The 19,064-nt window shown below is 55.3% G+C and overlaps 1 protein-coding gene across 16 annotated transcripts in view; it reads right to left on the minus strand.

The window, feature by feature from the left end:
- Positions 1-3,850: 3,850 nt before the first annotated feature.
- Positions 3,851-19,064, minus strand: part of NOL4L (nucleolar protein 4 like) — a 147,674-nt gene continuing 132,460 nt past the window's right edge. For 9 of the 16 annotated variants that reach the window (XM_028828304.2, XM_077951432.1, XM_077951435.1 and 6 more), the window contains 6 exons: positions 16,437-16,714; positions 14,309-14,494; positions 14,036-14,227; positions 13,617-13,739; positions 12,955-13,156; positions 3,851-8,553 (listed from right to left, as the gene is read on the minus strand). In XM_028828304.2, coding sequence (XP_028684137.1) covers positions 8,333-8,553; positions 12,955-13,156; positions 13,617-13,739; positions 14,036-14,227; positions 14,309-14,494; positions 16,437-16,714 — 1,202 coding nt within the window. In that variant the 3' untranslated portion in view covers positions 3,851-8,332. Of the gene's footprint in view, positions 8,554-12,170; positions 12,297-12,954; positions 13,157-13,616; positions 13,740-14,035; positions 14,228-14,308; positions 14,495-16,436; positions 16,715-19,064 lie in introns of all 16 variants that reach the window. The other 7 variants (XM_028828303.2, XM_077951442.1, XM_028828307.2 and 4 more) reach the window with 2 other exon arrangements.

A 19,064-nucleotide genomic window follows, 5' to 3' on the forward strand; every position in this document is an offset into this window, starting at 1 on the left:
GTTGTGGTCTCAGTCATCTGTGGCTGCCTCGCTGGTGTGGGAAGGTCAGCTGAAGTGCTGAGCTGGAAGGGAAGGAGTAGACACCAGCTGTCCTCACCTTGGCTCTGGAGCTACTGTTCTTATACTTGGAGCTCTTCTTTTGGGAGGTTAGTCCAAAAGGAATGACTTGGCAGCTTCACTGGTCTTTAGCTGTTCATGACTTGTCGGACTACACCACATAGACTGCAGTCATCAATCTACCGAGAGCAATGAGAATGTTTCCCCTGGTGAGTGGGAGTCATGAATTGTGACATCCCTCTGAGCAGCTCGTCCAAACAGCTTCACCGAGCTTGAGGTTGCCAAGTGGCTTCCTAATGGTCAGTGGTCTTCTGTAGGTGGGTGACTAGCTCTGACCTCGGAAAACTTGAACCCCAAGCACCTCTTTCTGTAGCCTCTGGTGGCAGTGAGAGGAAGGTGCTGGCCCAGGGTGGGGTGTCTGATGCTGGTTGAGTGAGCCTGAGTAGATGGCCTGCTTCAGGGATTGACTTCTTGACTGAGAAGTCCTCAGACGTCTCTAGAGTACGTAAATACATTGACTTTGTGCTTATCAGAAATAATTTTATTAGTATATAAATAAGCCAAAAGACCAAATGATGGGAGTTTAAACATCTATTCATTTATTTTTTCCTGTGAGTTGGAGGAAACACTTCGTGGTGGGATATCCTTTGGGCAGTTCAAGCTGCCATTTTGTAGTGCTGCTGTTTGATCGACATGCAGTTTTGAGAACTGATGATTCGGAGGCCCTGTAGTGACTGAGCAACTGCCTGGTGGTGGTGATGTGTCCTTGTGTCACAGGACCCATTTGCCCACTTACGTCTGCAGGAGCTCAGAATGCATTAGGGTCCCAGATGCGGGACCTTCCTGTGCCTATTGCCTCTCCTCAGGGAGGCAGAATGATGTAGTGAGTTCTTACAGTACAGCCTCTGTGACACGCCAGCTCTGTGGTCTTGGGCCATGTTATTTAACCAGGCTGCCAACTATCATCTGTGAATGGTGTAATAGTTCCTACTTCACGAGGTTGTTAGTTCCTGCCTCCTAGGACATGATGACTGTTAGTTCACAGCAGGCCAAGACAATAATAGGTGAACTACAGTAGAAATCTAGACAGCTACTGCCACCTACTTCACTCTTGCTCCAGAAAGGAGCTGTCAGGATGTAGGCCTTGTGCCCGCTGTGCTGAGGGGTGATGCAGGGTATGAAGTCCCTTTGGACCCTGGCTTTTGGTCTCAGGCCACAGACCTGACCAAAGGTTGGTGTAGTCCTGAGTTTAGATTGAATATTTGGTCAGGAAGGCTTATTTTGCTCATGGTCCAAAGGACAGGGAAAATAATGTTTCAGAATATAGGAAAAGTGGTATTGGCCTGGCAAGGTGTCATTTATTTGCTATCCAGCCTGCTGTAAGACTGTGTTAGAGAGAGGGGTGTGTGGGTATGTGTGCCTGCTAAATAGAGCTACCTGCATCCATCAGGGGTCTTGATGGCCAAAGCATCTGCCTGCCCTGTCTCCCGGAGAGGAGGGGACCCAGGCTGTGTTGCCCTTATGTGTGGGTGTTGTTTGAAGCCATGGAAGGGGCAGGATGTGGAACTTTGGAGATTGCTCCAAAATTGGACAACATCCCCACGCTTCCTATTGTCTCTGGTAAATTTGAAAGCCTAGAATGAACATCTCTACCACAAGCCGTAGACGAACGCCTTGTAAGAACAACAGTTGTCAGTGCTGTGTTACCTGATATGGGTGGGTCTTAATCGTTTTTTTGGGAACTCTCCCCCCATGGAATGCACATACAAAGCTTTTTGGGTTTTTTTTTTTTGCAGACTCTCACTCTATTCAGGCTGGAGTGCAGTGGCATGATCACAGCTCACTGTAGCCTCGAACTCCTGAGCTCAAGTGATCCTTCCACCTCATCCTCCCAAGTAGCTCAGACTACAGGCACACACCACCACGCCCAGCTAATAAAATTTTTTGTAGAGACTGTTGCCCAGACTAGTTTTGAACTCCTGGCCTCAAGCAATCTTGCCGCCAGCACACCTGGCCTCACAAAGTTTTGCGTGCTGTGTCAGGATTTACCAGCTTCTTAGGCAGCTGGGGCCCTCTGTTTAAAAACTACCGGCTGAGAATAAACCTAATAAAATCTGTGTTTATACAAAAGATCAATTAAGGGAAGATAGGATTTTGCAAGGATTCTTCTTGCAAAGAAATGTAACTACTACGCTTCCCTAGTGCATTTTAAGTTGTTTTTCATAAAGGGAGATTTGCCTGTTTTGTCGTTGAGTACATTTTAGTTCACTCTTCTGAGGGGACATTCCCATTTGATGAAGTCTTTTATCCACTGTTAACAACAGTGGTGTGGAGCCCTGTTTAAAGAAGCCAGACTGGAATCAGCGAGCGGGAATCCCAGTGCTCCGGTGGAACAGCAGCATTTCCTGTGGAAGGAGGTAAGTGTTTGCGGGGCTGGCCAGCAGGCCAACGGGGTCTGTGTTCTGGAGCTGTTGTCCCAGGTTGTGGGTTTCTAATAGTCTCAATAGTTTGAGCAGTCTCATTGGTGATCATTTTAGGCAGGACAAGGAATTTCCGTGGTATTAACTGAGGATTTGCTGCCCCTTGATTCCCCACATCCATGGGAAAACGGAGGCATCAAGGGCCATCTTCTGTGCCCGGACCTCCTCCTGTCTTCAGTGAGTCTCAGCCCCAAGGTCATGCCCTTTTCCATTTTATATATTTGGCTACTGTACGGAATTTCTATGAGAAAAAGGATTATGTCATTATTTAAAAATCAAGGTTGGCCGGACGCGGTGGCTCACGCCTGTAATCCCAGCACTTTGGGAGGCCAAGGCAGGTGGATCACGAGCAGGAGTTCAAGACCAGCCTGGCCAAGATGGTGAAACCCCGTCTCTACTAAAAATACAAAAAATTAGCCGGGCATAGTAGCCTGCGCCTGTAATCCCAGCTACTTTGGAGGCTGAGGCAGAGAATTGCTTAAACCTGGAGGGTTGGAGGAAGTAAGCTGAGATCACACCACTGCACTCCAGCCTGGGCAACAGAGTGATACTGTCTAAAAAAATAAAAAGGTTTTAATAAGTCCCATAAATGTATACACATACACACACACACAGAATTTTAGCAGTAAAATGTATGCTTTTAACATGCCTAAAGTTTTTAAATCCATGATCACATTTGTTCCCAGCCATATTCCTACAACTTTTCCTTAAAGCTTAACCTAAACCACATATATAGGATGAAAAAAAATCAGCACAAATAAGTATTTTTGGAAAAAGTAGCCCTTTTGTTTCCTTCAAGGTGGGATCCAGGGTTTTGCATAGAATGGAATGTTAAGCACCGAAGGTTCAGAACCAGAGATCGTGTTTGCTCAGTTTTCCAAATTAGCACTTAGGGATTATTATGGGAATTTGGTTTCAGTCAATTGCCCACGTGCTAGGGTGAGAGGTTGTGGAAAAGCAAGTTTGTTGCTGGTCACTGAATTTCAGCAGGGCGTGTACTCCGTGTGCCTGTGTGTCTGCGTGTGGCGGGTAAGGGAACTGAGATTTAAAAGGGTGCATGAGAGCTCTGCATGTGCTCAGCAACTGAAGAGCGCCTGGGAAAGTTTCATTTCCTTCCCTTTCTAACAGATGAGGTGCTGGAATTACAGGTTTATTTGTTCTGGAAAATGTACTGAGGACCTTCTGTGTGCCATACTGTTGGCTAGTAGATTCCACTAGTAGAAAGATGTTTCAGTGCCAGACTAGATGAGGAAGGGTGAGAAGTGGCAGGTGGTGCTGCTGTTGATAGGACACAGTGGAAGCAGAGCATTCAGTTTGTTGTTCAGTGTTTATTAAGTAGATTCAGTCTTATATATGATATACAGATTCAAAAGGAAAAGGATTCCACATACTTATGAAATCAGTGCATTTAGCAAGTAATACCATGGAGATAACAGCTCGATTAACAGCTCATTGGTCTTTTGTTAAGTGAGGGAGAGAGGGAGTCGGCCTGTGCTAGTCATTCCACAAACAAAACAGAATTTAGTCGCATCACGTACAGAAGACACATTCTAAGAATTAAAATATTAAGCCACATTTACTGGTAAAACTCACTATATAGAACACAAATGATTTTTATAGAGAGCATTGAGGAGGAAGTCCTCACCTGCTTAGAAGAGCCACGTTAAGTTGCATAGGTGCATTATCTGTAAAAATATAATTTAGAGGTGAAGCCATTGATTAACAAAGAGTCACCTTTAAAAGTTGGTGCCATCCACTGTTTGCCTTAAGTGCTTACTATCTGGAGTCCTGTGCCCCTCCCCGGAGGTGGGACCTCATGAAGGAGCTGCCCCCGGAGGAACCCTGAAGAAATGGCTTGTACTGTCTGCACTGAAAGTCTTAACATCTCATCTCAGATACGGAACTCGTGCTCTTCCAAAACATGTCTAAATCACGCCAGAGGACTAAAGACCTCTTGGGTTGTCCCTAAATCCTGGTTGGCTTGATCCTGAAGGCCACGTGAGTCATTCTGACCTTCCCACTCCCAGGCTGCCCAGGGAAGAACTACATTCATCCCATAGCTCTGCAGCAAAGTCCTGCCCTCCCTTTTCCTCTGTCCATGCAGTTACCCACCAGCAGCCAATAGGAGGTCTCTCTTCTGACTCCTGCTCCTAAATGGACCACATAATAGAGGCATATGGGCCATCTACCAGGTGGAAAGTTTTTCAGCCAATATGAGTTCTATATGGTGTAGGTTTTTTGTTGTATTTTTAGGTGGAAACGTAGGTAAAAAGTGAGAGGTTTTTGTTTGTGGCTTTGCTAAGCAGATGAGCTTAGTGAGGTGCATCTTCCTCCTCAAGAGCAAGTCTTGCAGAACACACAGGGACTGGGGGCATCTGTACATGTAAACAGTACACTTTCACTGAGTCCAAAATTAGGAGCAAAAATACAAAGGTTCACATTGGTCTTAGGTAGATACAGGCGAAAAAGGATTGAGCTGTTTAGCTCAGAAACAACAAAAACAAAGTTTCTAAAGCACCACTAAATTATATAAAAATCAGACCATGGACGGATTGAAACTGGTATTCTGGTGAAATACTTTACTATTTTGTAAAAAGTTTTACAAAAAATTACAAATTAAAAGTATCAACCCTCTGAGTTCAAAGCAGCATTTTGAAAATGAACTGGTAGTTAATCCTATAACCACCCTTGGAGTTGTAAGTGGCCCTTGGGAATAGGGATGGATGGGTTCCACCTGTTTGAAATCCTCGAAAACCCTCCTAACTCCCTGCCTGTCCCCCTCCCTGTCAGCACTGTCCTTGGGAATAAACTGTCCTCTGTAAGAGTGGCGACGGTAAAATGAGTTTCAGATGGGTTACACACACTATCACTTGTCTACCTGATGGTCCACCACTAAGACCAATGCCCACTTCTCTGATGCTGCCCTTCTCATGGGATTAGCCCCTGCAAAGACTCTGGAATTGGAGTATCCTACTCTTGCATTTCCTTTTTAACTTAGGATCCCAAATGATTACTTTGTGCCCTGAGGCCCGTCAGATTTTTAAATGGCTGCGGGACAGGGCTTTGGGAGCTCCTTTTGGGAGAAGGCAGTCTCTCTGGTGAGGGTGAGACAGCAGCGAGCTTGGTTCATCAGAACCAGCTCTTTGGTGCCCTCCAAGTCAGGAGTAGGGGGAAGGGGTTGAAGCTGTATCTTTTAAAACAAAAGCAAAACAGAACAAGTTCCCTGACTGAGCCAGCTAAATGGAATCCCGTTTCCATGCAGAAACTTGCTCCTGATTCTGCCATCTCCAGGGCTTCAGGTGTAGTTTCACTGGAAAGGAGGAGCCCACCCAAGAGATGGGGTCAACATGATGAAATCCCTTGTCCTGGAGGGGCCTGGGAGGCCCCATGGACTTTAACCACTGACATATTCTTTCCTTTCTCTTGAAAACACATTGAACCTATGCTCTTGCCGCAGTACTAAGGCAGGCTAGAGGGTGGTCAGTTCCAACAGCTTGAACTCAGAAAAACGTGATTTCAAACTGTAGCTTATGCTGATCTTTAGATCTAATCCTTGTGTGGGTAGTGGGAGGGAGCCCCTTCCCCAGTCTTTCTCACTCCTGTCTGCCAAGAAATGCAAACGGTCCACGTCTAGCTTGGGTACTGCCTCTGGGAGGAGAAGTGACATGTTAAGTAACTGATACCAGGAATTCTAGGGTGGCGATTGTCTCTGCCAGGTTTTAACATTAAGATTCTCACAAATTGCCTGGGGTAACATTTTGCAAAAGATCTCACTGATTACTTTGTAGTATTGTTCACACACAAAAATAAATATTTACACGAATTCAAATGTTGAGGGGAGTAGTACTGAGCAGGTGGGGCTGGATGTGTGGATGGCTGGGGTGTGGGAGAGGCCTTGGGCACTGGAGGTTGTGCTGTGCTAAGGGTGAGTCTCAGGTGTCCTGGCCCTGACCAGAGGCCTGGGGATTGGTCAGATGGAAGGCAGAGGTGGTGTGGCTGGGTGGGTTGTTGGAGGCCACTTGAGAGAGACAACCACCCCCAACATCTAGGGGCCGGAAGTAAGCACGGGGTAGGCACCCTACCTTTCAGAGTTCTGGACCTGAGGCAGGATGGGGCATCTTCACTGGTGCCCCCTCCCTGTCCCTCCTCGGGGGGAGTCTGCCACAGTGCCAGGAGGCAGTGGCCACAGCTGCAACAGGCAATTGGCTGCAGAAAAGCTGGTTTGGGAAGGGGTGCCTGTTCTAGGAGCGAGTGGCTCTCTGTGGCCATCCTAGGATCCACTCGGCCCTGGCTCCCCTGGGGCCTCGCTGCTCTGAGGGAGGAAAGGCAACAGAGGGCTTCTGCCAGTTCTGGGCAGGGGCGGGCAGCAGAGAGCTGCTGTCATGGCTACGGAGTGTTGCATGGAGAGGCCCTGGGGGCCTGCTGAGGTCTGGGCGAATCCCTGGTTTAGCAGCACTGGTAGGTATTGCACTGAGCAAGAGGAAGTGCCTATCAGGGAGGAAGGAAACCAGGCCAGCTTTTTCTTTTTGCCCTTTTTCACACTCCAGGGATTATGGGTTTCTTCCAGGACTGGCCCCTCCAGAAGGGCTGGTCTTAGGAGAACCCCAAGTGGCTCCTCCACTTCCGTTGATCCCTTTACTCCAAACATGGCGCAAGGGGATGGGAGCTGCAGTCCGCCCTGGAGCTCACAGCTGCCTGACAGCCGGGGCTCACCCTGAAGCAGCGGCCCCTCTTGGCAGGAGTCTTAGGGCCCAGGCCTGTGCACAGAAGTTCAGACCGGCAAGGGCCCTGCCGACCGGCTGCCATCTCCCAGCAGTCCGTCCCGTCAAGCAGCCGAGAGGGCCAGAGCTAGAGGACTGCAGTGGCTGGTTAGGGACAGGACGCTCTCTGGGTTCAGCTCCTGGACACCCAGTCTGGACTTACCTCCCAGGCAGACACATTGTGTGGGGGAGTTGGGGTGACAGCTGTTCCGAACAGGCTCAGGGCACATCCTGGAAAAAGCCCACGCTGGAGTGTGAGGTAGAATACAGGTGACCATGGACTGGGGCTTCTGGAGAATGGGGTGGGGGTACCTCTTTTGTTTTGCTTTGCCATGGGTGTGAGTGAGGTCCTCCTGCTTGGCGGTGCCTAGGGAGGTGCCTGGTGGTGTCCCTGTGGCAGCACTGGGATCTGCAACAGGATGGCCTGGCCATGGGATAGTGGCCACAGGGTGCGCCAGGCATGCAGAGGAACAGCCAGCCTGGCACCTGCCCTGCCCCTGGCCCCAGCCCACATCAGTGTAGTGATATGGAATGTTAGGTATGGGGATACATCCTTCTGATCAGACAGACACAGACTAGCAATCTGTACAAACACAAAAGAATCCATTTTCAGAAAAATAAATTACTAAGGGGAGAGGAAGAAAGGGTCCACTTTGTTTTTCTCAATAAATATGCAATTCTGCTCACCTAAGACTTGAAAGGTAATTATCTGGGGGTGGGATTCTAACATCAGGGTCCACGAAGGTGATTCTAAACAGAGCTGCAGCCCCAGCGCCTTGTCAGGGGAGCCCCCAACCCTTCCAGAGCTGCCCCGTTGGCCTCTTCCAAGCAGGTCAGAGCACCCGTGTGGTGAGATTCCAAAAAAAAAAGTGTCCTTGTGCCCAAAGTCTCAGGTGCTTGGAGTGTGGCTAGAAACAGCTCTTTTGGATCCCACCTCTTTCAAAAACAAAAGGTACCAACTGGTGAGGCAGGAAGCTGGGTCCAGGCTGGGACAGCCTCTTTCCCTAGGGCAGTGCGCTCCAGGTGCCGCTGGGGTCAGTTCTGCTGTAAGATGAGGTTTTCCAGTTCGTCTGCAGAGCGCAGCAGGAAGGCAGCAGACTCCCGGTAGCCCGCGATGAGCTGCCGCACGGCGCTGATCTCTGTGGGACTGAGCTGAGCGGTGGGCACGGGCCTGCTGGTGCTGGTGCTGGAGGGGGTGGGTGTGGGGGTGGTGGAGGTGGTGGAGGCCCCGCCTTTCATGCTGAGGTCCGTGGGCCCTGTGAAGAGGGAAGTAGGGTGAGGAGGGAGCGGCCACCCTGCCTGGCATCTGGGAGGTGTGTCTTCCTTGGCGCTGTCATAACCTATGGCCTAGTGCCCATTGTGAGTTGAACACTGGAGTCTGTGGCTTTGGTCCATCTCCCTGATGCCTCTATCCCTAGTGCTTAGAACGGGCCTGCGGGCGACAGGGTTCTCAGGGAATCCTCAGGGTGATCTTGCAAAGATCTGGTTTTAGGTGAGGAAGAGGAGGACTTGGGGCAAAGGAACTCCTAAGATCTGCCTCTCAGTGTGGTGAGCAGAGCGTGGGAATGGGAAATACTCCCACCACTGAGGAACTGTGGGCCAAGTGCTAAAGCCTCTGCCAGCATGCCTAAAGGAGCAGCACCCATCCGTGTGCTCTTCCCCCACCCCAGACATCGAGGCTGGAAGGGGAGATGGTGTGCAGGAAACTCTGCAGGTAGGCAGGGGCCTAACACACCTGAGAGATGTGTGTGGGGAAAGCCCAGGAGGAGTTCAGAGTGGAGCCACAAAAGGCCAGGAGAAGAAACATCTGTGTGTGCTTCTGTCCAGCTGGAGAGAGACCAGCTGCCTTGGTTGTCTGGGGGAAGAGGTACAGGCCAGACTGGCCAGGCCATAACTGCACCCCCAGGAGGGACCGTGGCAGCCAGTGGATGGAGGAAGGGGCTGGCTGTGTGAAGCCTCTTTCTGCTAAGCCTCAGCACCTCGAATACCCACTCCTGGGAGGAGTCCTGTGCCTGAGTGAGGTGGAGGGTTCATGCTGCTGGGATACGAGGGAGTGTGGGCCGAACGATCAGGACAAGACCCAGACTGGTTTCTGGAGAAACTGCCTGCCCTTTGTCCTCAGATGATGATGGCGAAGAGGGAGCCTGCCATCTTCTAAAACACACTAGGGGTGTGCGTATTGGGGAGGGGACCGCCAGGCCCTGTCCTCTCTTGGCCTTTCCCAAGAAGCTACTGGCTTTGGAGTCGGGCAAGTGTGGATTCAAGTCCTGCTCTGCTACTTCATTGGCAAATCCTTTAACTTCTGTGGGCCTCAGAGCCCTCGTCTGCCAAAAGTAAGCGGCTCCTGTGAGCAGAAGCTAAGATGCCAGGTGTGAAACACTCGGCCCAGGCTAGGGCTCCTTCTCAGCCCGCAGGAGGCCTGCCTGCCTAGACTGGCACAGTAGGGAAGGGCTTCCAAACAGGTTTCACGGCTTTCTGAGTGGGCTCCCAGGAGACCTGGAAGCTCCTGGAATTTGAAAAGCATCCTGCAAGGTGTTCACAGCAAGAAACAACCAAAGAAGAGAGAATCTGGGCAGGTGCAGGCAGCGCTGCCGCTTCCCTGGGAAGCCTTCTCTGATGCAGCCAGGTCAGCTTCTCTGTTCTCTGCCCTCCCCCTGGAGTCCCTTCCCCACAGCTTTCTCTTCCACGGGGGTGTGAGACTCCCCCAACTACCCTGAAGGTTCTGATGGCCACATTCACTCATGATTGCATCTCCATGGCAGTTTTTATGCTGCTATGAAGAGGGACAAGCTCTTGTCCCTGGAGGCATCCAGACTGGAAGCGACATCTTGGGATAAACTATGGAACCTGACTGCTGCTAAAAGGAAGCTGCTGCAGCCCCCGAATGGGGAAGGAAGCTGGAGCCTAAGATGGGACAGTTTGTCACATGGGGTTATTTCCTCTCTGGCCAGAGAACGTGGACACCAAGGAGGAGGTCCTAGGAACTATTTTCTAAACAGCGTCCTTGGAATTGAGAGTTAAGGAAACAGTTAAGTCTGTTAAAGTCAAACACAGGGGGAAGGGGTTGGGGCCGTGTCTAGAAACAGCAGCCAAGCAGGTCACTGACTCCCAAGGTGTTGTCACAATGGGGGACTGAGAAGCTGGGAACAGGAGTACCTCTGCTGGCTTCTGGATATTGCAGGGGCTGGACCCAGAGGGATGGGGAGGAGAGGGTCTGGTTCCCTCTAGGGTGGCTCTGGTCCCCTCTGCATCATGCTTGGGAGTGGCCAGAGCCTCCTGGCATAGTCAACATGAGCAGTGGCCTCAGGTCCTTCCTTTTCTCCTCCTCTCCCCAAGTGCTGTCCTGTTCATGCCTGTGCTCAGAGCTTCCTCCCTTCTCTCCTGGGCGGTAGCTGAGGCTTGGAAAGGTGAAGGTCCCTGTTTCCTGTGGCCAATCTGATCTGGAGACATCCCATGCAGACTCTGGTTACAGCCAGATGCTCAGGTTGCCGAGTGACTACTGTATGGTGGGTAGAGGGATAGGAGCGAGCATGAGTTACCCAGCACTCCAGGCAAGACAGGGTGAGCCTGATTCTATCTAAGCTGATTTGCATCTCCAGATGACAACATAATGAACAAAGTGAGGAGCTCTGAGCCATTAATACGGCTGCCCAGCCGAGGTACCAAACTGATTGAACAATCACTTGAAAGTCTGAGGCTGGGGAGGCCAGTGGAGCTGGGTGGCCCTGCAACCACGTGGCTGCCTGTCATCTTCCTTCAACCGCTGGAGGATCTAAACAATGTTCTCCAGACGAGGTACTAGTGCTCACGGACAGGGGCTGCCCCAGGCGAGGAGGTAAATGACCAGATTTCTGCCTCAGTGGCCTCCCTACCCACCATGAAGGAACCAGGGTATTCACAGATGGGAGACTGAGGCCCCAGGATGCACAAGGGCAGAGCCAGCTGCCTCCCTGAAGAATCATTATCTGGCTGCTGTTTGTGCTTCTTGGGCAGGTGTGAACGGGGCAGGCCTGAAATAGGCCCAGCCCCACCATGAGAGGCCCTTAGGAGGGTCAGGGGAACCTGGCAGCAACACCCCTGAGATAGGTCATGCTGGGTGGACACCAGATAGAGGCTTGTCACCATCACCTGCTGCTAGGAGGGAGCAGACCCCAGGCCACCCTCACTCATCTGCTGGGCCGCAGACTCCCACGTGTAGGGAGGGCAGGGCTATGGGATGGCTTTTCTTCCCGGAATGAAAGGAGCCCACCTAGGACAGCCACTCCACCTCTCACTGTGCTGGCCACTCTGGCCTTAGCTTCAGGGATTAGGGCCAGGCGGCCTCTTATTTTAGGTTAAGAGGCATTAGGAAGGGATGAGGAGTTAAGCCCAGGCACGAATCTTCCAGGGACCTGCATACACTTCCTGGTTCTGGGGGGTGGAGGGTCAAGGCGAGTGGAGGCGGCCTAGGTTTCCTGCCATGGGTGGGGACTAGCTCCCTCCCTTGCTCAGCCCAGGAACAGTGAGGGGTCTCCTGCAGCCAAGGACTGGGGCTTAGGGAATCCTCAGGCATGTTTAGCCAAGACCTCGCACCAGTGTTCCCCAGCTTACAGGCGGCACCTTTCTCCAACCTACTCAAGTTCCTCAATTCTTCCCTTCATTCCCTGGCTTCTGAACGACCCCCAAAGCACACGGCTTCTGCCTCCTGTTCTCCCCATTCAAACCTTCTTACAAGGGCAGACAGAATGACAGACCACACAATTCAAGGCCTTTCTGTGCTTAAAACCTAGCAGGGGCTCCTCCTGCACACAGAACACAACCCGAGTGCCTGGCCCAAGAGGTCCTGTGACCCACCAGGCTGACCCCACTCCTCCCCTGCTTCCCTTGGCCTCACAGTAAAGGGGTCTGAGGTTCCCCACTCCAGTTCGTGCTCACGGCAGCACCTGACTCCATGAGGAAGCCTCTGTCTCTTCGGGGGCTGTCTCCTCTAATGGTCTGTGCCCCATCTGCGCAGAGTAGCCTGGGAAGTTACCGGAAAAGCACCTACTGAATCACCCAGCTACAGCAGCGGAGCAAGGGAGCAGGTGTGCGCCATCACCCCGGGTGTCTCAGATGTAGGCTCCATGAGTGCAGGGGCAAGAACTGAGGCCTAGCACCTGGGTGAGAAAAGCTTTCACCTAGAAAGGCAGGCCCTGCGCTGAGGCCTGGGGAGGGAGCCGCCCTGCAGGCCAGCGGGGCCACAGCTGGGCCAGGCCAGCAGCCGTCTCACTGAGCCTTGGTCACTATGGGTGAGATGGGGCTGTGGAGATTCAACTCAGGTCAAGAACAGGCCCTTGGCTGGGACTCGGCACCCACAGGGTCCCTGGGGGAGCGGAATCAGTGAGAGGCGCTGGGAGTGAAGGTGGGAAGCGGCGGAGCAAGCGCCACTGGCGGTGAGAAGGGGGCGGTAGCTTTTTGCTTTAACCAGCTAAGTCTCCTTCACCTTCCAATCTAAAGACCAGCTGAGACGATGAAGTGGGAGGGTGCCAGAGCCGCCCCTCCTGCTCCCTGTGCTGTGAGGCGGTCCCTTTCCATCACAGGCCTCTGCTTCCCCCTACCCCTTGCCCTGCCGGGGGCTGCTCTGCAGACCCAACTGGGTGCTGGTCAGGGAGCCAGAGTCCAGGCCTCCCCCGACTCACCATTACTGTGGTTTCCTGTTTGGAGGGAGGCAGGGGGCTGCAGGTTGCTGCTCAAGGCCCCGTACCCGCGGTAACTGTAGTTGAGGCCGCCGTTGGCGTACACAGGGTCCTGGGAGTAGGAGGAGGCTGGCAGTGAGTAGGTGGAGTGGGTGATGGCTGTGGAGTCCCGCGAGTGCTGCTTGTCCAGGGCTATGGGCTCATCCTGCAGAGGGGAGAGGGGGGCGCTGGGGAAACCAAGGGGCAGCTGGCCCCAACTACCATCCCTGGACACAAGGTGGATAAATGCTGCGGCCCCAGGACTCCTGGGACCCAATGCTGTGGTTTGACCTGCGGGATTCTGTCTGTCCCTCCCCCAGCCACCTTCCCCGCTGGGGGCTTTTCCCGACTCTGCTCATCTCGCTGTCAGCATATTTGATCTGGGCCCTCTAGTCTCGGGATGAAGTCCAGGCTTCCATATGAGGTCTGAAGACCTCTGAGAACACCACCCCTGACCTCCACGCACCTCCTCTCCTCGTCTTTGCTCTCCTGTTCCCCCTCTGCCCCTCCCCGACTGCACCCATCACAGCTCCCTCAGTCCACACCCGTCTGAGGCCTGCCCTCCCTGCACCTGCTGTCCCTGGCTGCCCGGGAGCAGCCCCTGTAGTGGCTGCTGTGGCAGGTACCTGTGAGGACTGGTAGATCTCCAGACGCATCCGCTTGGCTGCCTTTCTCGTCTCGCTCTCACAGGCAGCTGCCAGGATGTTCTCTGCCATGGCCGAGGTCAGGTGGGGTGGCGTGGGTCTGGTCTGCAGGCAGAACGGGGATGGAGCTAGCATGGGGTCGTGGGGGCCCTGGGCTTGTGCAGAGACCTTGCCCCAGGGGTGGGTGGCACAGGGTGGGGTTTGGGCTCCAGTGCCTCAGTCTACGGAGCTATAGGACCTTTCTAGGCCTTAGTTCCCTCATTTGCAAACCAGGGATTATGGTACTTGCTTCTAGGACTCCTGGGAAGACCCTGGGTGAAGGGGCCCGGGCATCCTGGGCGTGTGGCAGGAGGTCAGTGGTGACGCCGAGGGGAAGCGTGGGCCAGGGAGGAGGGACTCACCATCTCCATGCCGTTCTTCTTCATGCGCCGGCAGGACTTGAGGTACGTGCGGATGCGCTTGCGGGCCCGCTCCTGGAACTCGGGGAACTGCCGGCTGCAGGACTCGATGATGGCCTGGATCTTCTCCTTGGGCTGCTTGGAGATGGGCACCATGCGGTCCAGGTTCTCGTCCACAAAGAGACGCACAAACATCTGCAGAGACACGGGCCATGGGAAGGGCCGACCCTGGCACTGTTCCCATCCCCATCCCACCTGTTTCTGGCCGGTGCTCACGTTGAAGGCCTTAAGACGCTCAGGGTCCATGCCTTCAGAGTCATTCATCTTGTCATTGTCCTCATGGTCGTCATGGTCATCATCGTCGTCATCTGCCGTCGGGGCCCGGCCCACTGTCAGGTCCTCAGGGCAGCCGCTGACCTCAGTCTTAATGGAATCGTAGCTCCCAGAGCTGTAGGGGGGGGACTAAAAAGAGGGCAAGAGGCAGAGGGTTGGGCCAAGCAGCTGCTCCTGCCCTTGCTGGGTCTCCTACAGGTGGTGAGCCTGGGGACCAGGGTGGCACGCACGCCCTGCTGCCACGAGAGCCACAGCTGCGAGGCCCTGAGCAAGTCACTCCTCTCTTCTGCTCCCTTCATCTGTGCAATGGGGACAGCAATGCCACCACCTCCTCCCTCCCTGGGCTGCCGAAGGGAGGACCGACTGCAACAGTATATGCAGAGACCTGGCTCCTGGGGGTGCCGAGCACTTAGGAGGGTGTCACCTGTTTCCTCAGCAGAGGTCCACACCAGGACCTGCCACGTGTGCAGGGGAAAGGCAGACACGGAAAGGACTCCCACCACCCGCCAGCCTCCTCTTGTGCCAAGATATGTTTTGGCTTCAGGGTTTTCCTCCCTGATCCCCAAGGGGCTACAACCCCAAGCTGACAACCGAGCTGTCACCAAAGCAGCGAGCATGCTGTCTGTCGGGAGGAGGAACAGATGGGCTGGGCGAGGTAGCCAGCCAAGGCGACAGGTCCATTAAGCAGGATGTGTTCCCGCAGCTCCTGGCCTGGCCTTCTCCTGTCTGCACCCCCACCAGGACAACACAGTGGCCCCTTGAGAATATATGGGTAGAAAGGGAAAGGGAACCAGATCCAGCTTCCACCAGCAGTCTCCTGTCCTCCAGCAGAGAAGGGCTCCAGCCCTCTGCTCCCACCATGAGTTCCTCCCTGGACAAGCCCCCTTGCCCATCTCTCCTTAAGAGGCAGCTTCCTCTTTTCCTCTGTGCTTCCTCCATCTTCTCATCCTTCATGGCTCAGCTCCCACACCACCTGTCTCCTGCCCCTGCCTCGGGGCACTGCTCTGGGATGGCTGAGGACCACTGTTGTCTTTTGGAAAGTTTGTGCCTTCGATGTGTCCCAACTACTCATTCAGATCCTGACTGGCAGTAGCCTGGGGACACTGTCCCTGCCCTCAAGGAGGCTGGCATCTAGCAGGTAAGGCAGGCTCAGGGAACAGGTGGCTGCATGGTCAGACCTTGTGATGTGGCAGCATGGCCATGGCACAGCCCAGGGGGAACAGCACTCACTGAGGAGCAAATCCAGGAAGAAGTGTACTGCCTGGCACCTGGTCCCACAGCACGGCCCCTGACAGGCCTCTCTCCCTGGGACTAGGCCCACAGGGGTCGGTCCCCTAGGGTCACTGGCCTGGTGCCTGTCACTTCGTCCACATACAGACTTGGATGGGGCAGGATGCCAGGGAGGGAGAAGAGTCTGGCCAGAGGTGCGGGCTCCAGGAAGGCGCCTCTGGCCCCCAGGCCCAGGTGGGAGAAGAGGCACTACTGCAGGAAACCTTTGTGGCCCGGAGGCAGCTTGTGGAAGTGTGAGGGAGGCCCCAGGAAGCAGGGGGGATGCCCATTGGTAGCGGTACCTGCTGTGCCCACCCTCCATCAGCCTGGTCAAAGGAGGAGTTCCACTGCCCACGTGCCTGGGCCCTTGCCCCTTTTTTGCACCACCTATAAAATGGGGACAGGCACGCAGAGAAACCAGGCAGTGGGAGGCCTCGTACCTGGCTGTGCCAAAAGTGGCCACTTGCTGTTATCCACAGCAGATGCTGTGCTGGGGGAGGGGACGGGTCGTGGGGATGCATATCCATCTACCATCTCTACCAAGGCAGGGACCATCAGCTCCACTTCACAGATGGGGAACCAGACTTGGAGAAGGGGGCCTGGCTTGAGGGCACACTCCAAGCCATCTCCCATCCCAGAGCTCCACCAGGAACCCGATGGCATACCAGCCACAGCCACCACCCTGGCTTGGTGTCACACACATAGGCTGGCTCCAGCTAAGTTCTGGGTGTATACAATTTCATTCTCGCCTCACGACAGCCCTCTACAGAAAGAAAGAGACTGAGCCCCCAGCCCCACACACCTCAGGGGTGGTCTTCACCCCGTATTTGACTCGGCTCCGCAGCCCGTCGGCACCACAGCCATCGGAGGGGTAGGAGGGTGTGCCAAGTGCCGTGGCCGGCGGGAGCTTGTCACACAGGTTGATGGGCTGATCCTCGGCGGCCGTGGTGAAGTCCATGGGGGCCACGGCGCCGTTGCCATTCATCTCGGGGAAGGCAGGGTCGCCCTGCGTGCTGCTCGATGTGGAAGGGTTCAGGGTGGAGGAGCCATTACCGCTGCCACTCTCAGAGGAGGAGTCATCTGGAATGAGAGGCCTGGGTGTGAGGCCCCATCCCACGCACTGTGGCCACTGCAGCCACCTCGGAGTATCCCACCCTGTGTCTTCCTCATGAGTATCCCTGGGTGGGGATGAGTGCTGCTACCCACCTCAGAGGCAACTTGCCCCAGCCCACAGCCTTAGCTGATGCAGCCACGGGGTCCCCTCTGCCAGAACAGAGGGGCCATCAGGAGGGGAGTGGCCAGGCAGGGCTGTGCAGGGCATGGAGGGTCTTCCTGCACCCCAAACTTGCAAGCGTTATGTCCAGGCTTAAGGGAGGCCCAGCTCCAGGGGTTTAGGAGTGAGTGGCCTGCCAGAGGGCCCTGGAGGCCCTCGAAGCCCGGCCAGGCTCTCCCTTCTCCCCAGCTCCCAGGACCGCACCTCCCACCCACCCTGCTCCTGCTGCCCGGCACTGCCTTGCAGCTTCAAGCTCTCAAAACCCCTACCCACAATGGGCCCTCAAATGTCTCCTTCCTCTGCCCAAGGCAGGAAGGATGGCTCTGTTGTGACCTCCAGCCATCCACTCCCTCCTGCGAGCAAGCCCAGCTCAGCCCTGGCAGCCTAGGCACAGGCACGGTGGCCCCCGGATCCGTGCTCCATGCAGGCCCCGTGGCCTGGGACATGCCAAGCCGGGGCTGCAGGGTCTGGGGTCCGCACGCGGCCCCCGAGTGGGCCTGCCCGGCGTCTCAGGGTGGGCAGCCTCGGCAAAGCACTGCGAGGGCGCCCCCTGCCGCGAAGAGTGCGGCACCGCCAGCCTGCGGGCGCCGGGGAGGAAACTTTAACCGGGAGACCAGACAGTTCCAGATACATTCCAGGCCTCTCTGCCCACCCAGCCCCAGCTCCAGCCCCGGCCTCCTGCTTGCTCAGCTGAGACGGCAGAGGCTGAAGCTGCACGGGAACTCCCGGGGTCACTGTCAGGTGAGCACCCGCGAGGGTCCCAGGGATGCACGGGTGACCCTGGCAGCTCCGCACCTGCACCCAGCGTGGATGGGGGAGGGGTGGTCACAGCGAACCCTGCCACCCCTTCCCCCCGGCCAGGGTCACGCTGGACCCCACCCCCACCCTCCCAGCCGGCAGATTATGAAGATTTAGTCCCCGGTGCAGGGCACTGGGCACGCGCGCCTCCAGAGCGTCCCCATGGCGACCGAGCGGCTCTAGCGCCCCAACCAATTGCTGGCTTCCCGGCTGCCCGGGGGCGGGTCCAGGCTGCCCATCAAGCAGCCGGGCCGGGCAGAGGGGGATGGGAGACCACGGTGGCGCAGTGCACCCCTCCCCCTTGGCTGCCGCAGGTCCCCTGGGCCAGGCGTCTTGTCCTCCTCCGGGCAGCCTAGCTCCACCACTCCCTCCATCCTCCCGCAGGGCAGCTCCGGGCTCTGCTCAAAGCCCGCCCATAGCTGCCCCTCACTGGCTGCATCCTCGGAGTCCCGGCCCGCGCTGGCAGTCCCCAGGACCCCACAGACTACTCGCGCCCAGTCTGGAGTGAACACATTCCTTAGCATCTTTACTGAGCACCTACTGAATGCTGGCCTGGAAACAAAGTAATGACTGCAACCAAGGTGCCAGACCTCCTGCGGGGACAGATGTGTCTTACTGAGCCTTGTGGGTAACAGGGAAGGTGAATTGTGAGAATGGGGGTGCCCACTGTCCTCCACCCGGGAACCAGACCAGCTCCCCATGCAGCCCCCGCTGGCTGCTCTCCAGCGCCCAGGCCACCCACATCCTGCCTGTGAGAGCCAGGCCTAATCCTCACTCCCCTGTCCCATGCTTTCCTGCAGCTGAATAAAAGTCCGGCCCATGGCCACTGGTACTCTCAGTCCTGTGACCTCTGCAGTCCCCCAGCCCAGCCTCACTATCCTCTGCTGGGGCTCTACAATCTGCCTGCCATGATACCTTCAGCTAAGCAGATGGCAGCCAGCCTTCAAGGTCTGGTTCCACGCTGCCACCTCAGGCTGGCACTTTTCTCCACTGTCCCTACGAAGGAGGCATTCACGCCTCCAACCCCAGCTTGCTGTCCAGCCCTGCCAGGGACCCTCGTGCTTCCTTCACCTGGCCCAGGGTCATCGTGAGGGCCATCTGCCCCACCAGGACAGACCCTGTCACCAGAGAAGCCCCTGCACCTGAGGTCCATGGGGGACAGGGATGACACCCATACTGGCTGGTTACCCCCGCTCCCATGAGCTGCGGGGGCCCATCCTTCACCCACCTTGTAGGTGTGACTTCACATACCGACACCACCTTCACAGACCACTTGCTTGACCTTGGAGGGCCTTAGATTCCTCCTCTGGAAGGAGGGGCTGCTCCTCAGTGGGCATCGTGCCTGGCACACAGCAAGCC

The sequence above is a fragment of the Macaca mulatta genome, chromosome 10 (assembly GCF_049350105.2).
Source record: "Macaca mulatta isolate MMU2019108-1 chromosome 10, T2T-MMU8v2.0, whole genome shotgun sequence".
In the NCBI taxonomy this organism is placed as follows: Eukaryota; Metazoa; Chordata; class Mammalia; order Primates; family Cercopithecidae; genus Macaca; species Macaca mulatta.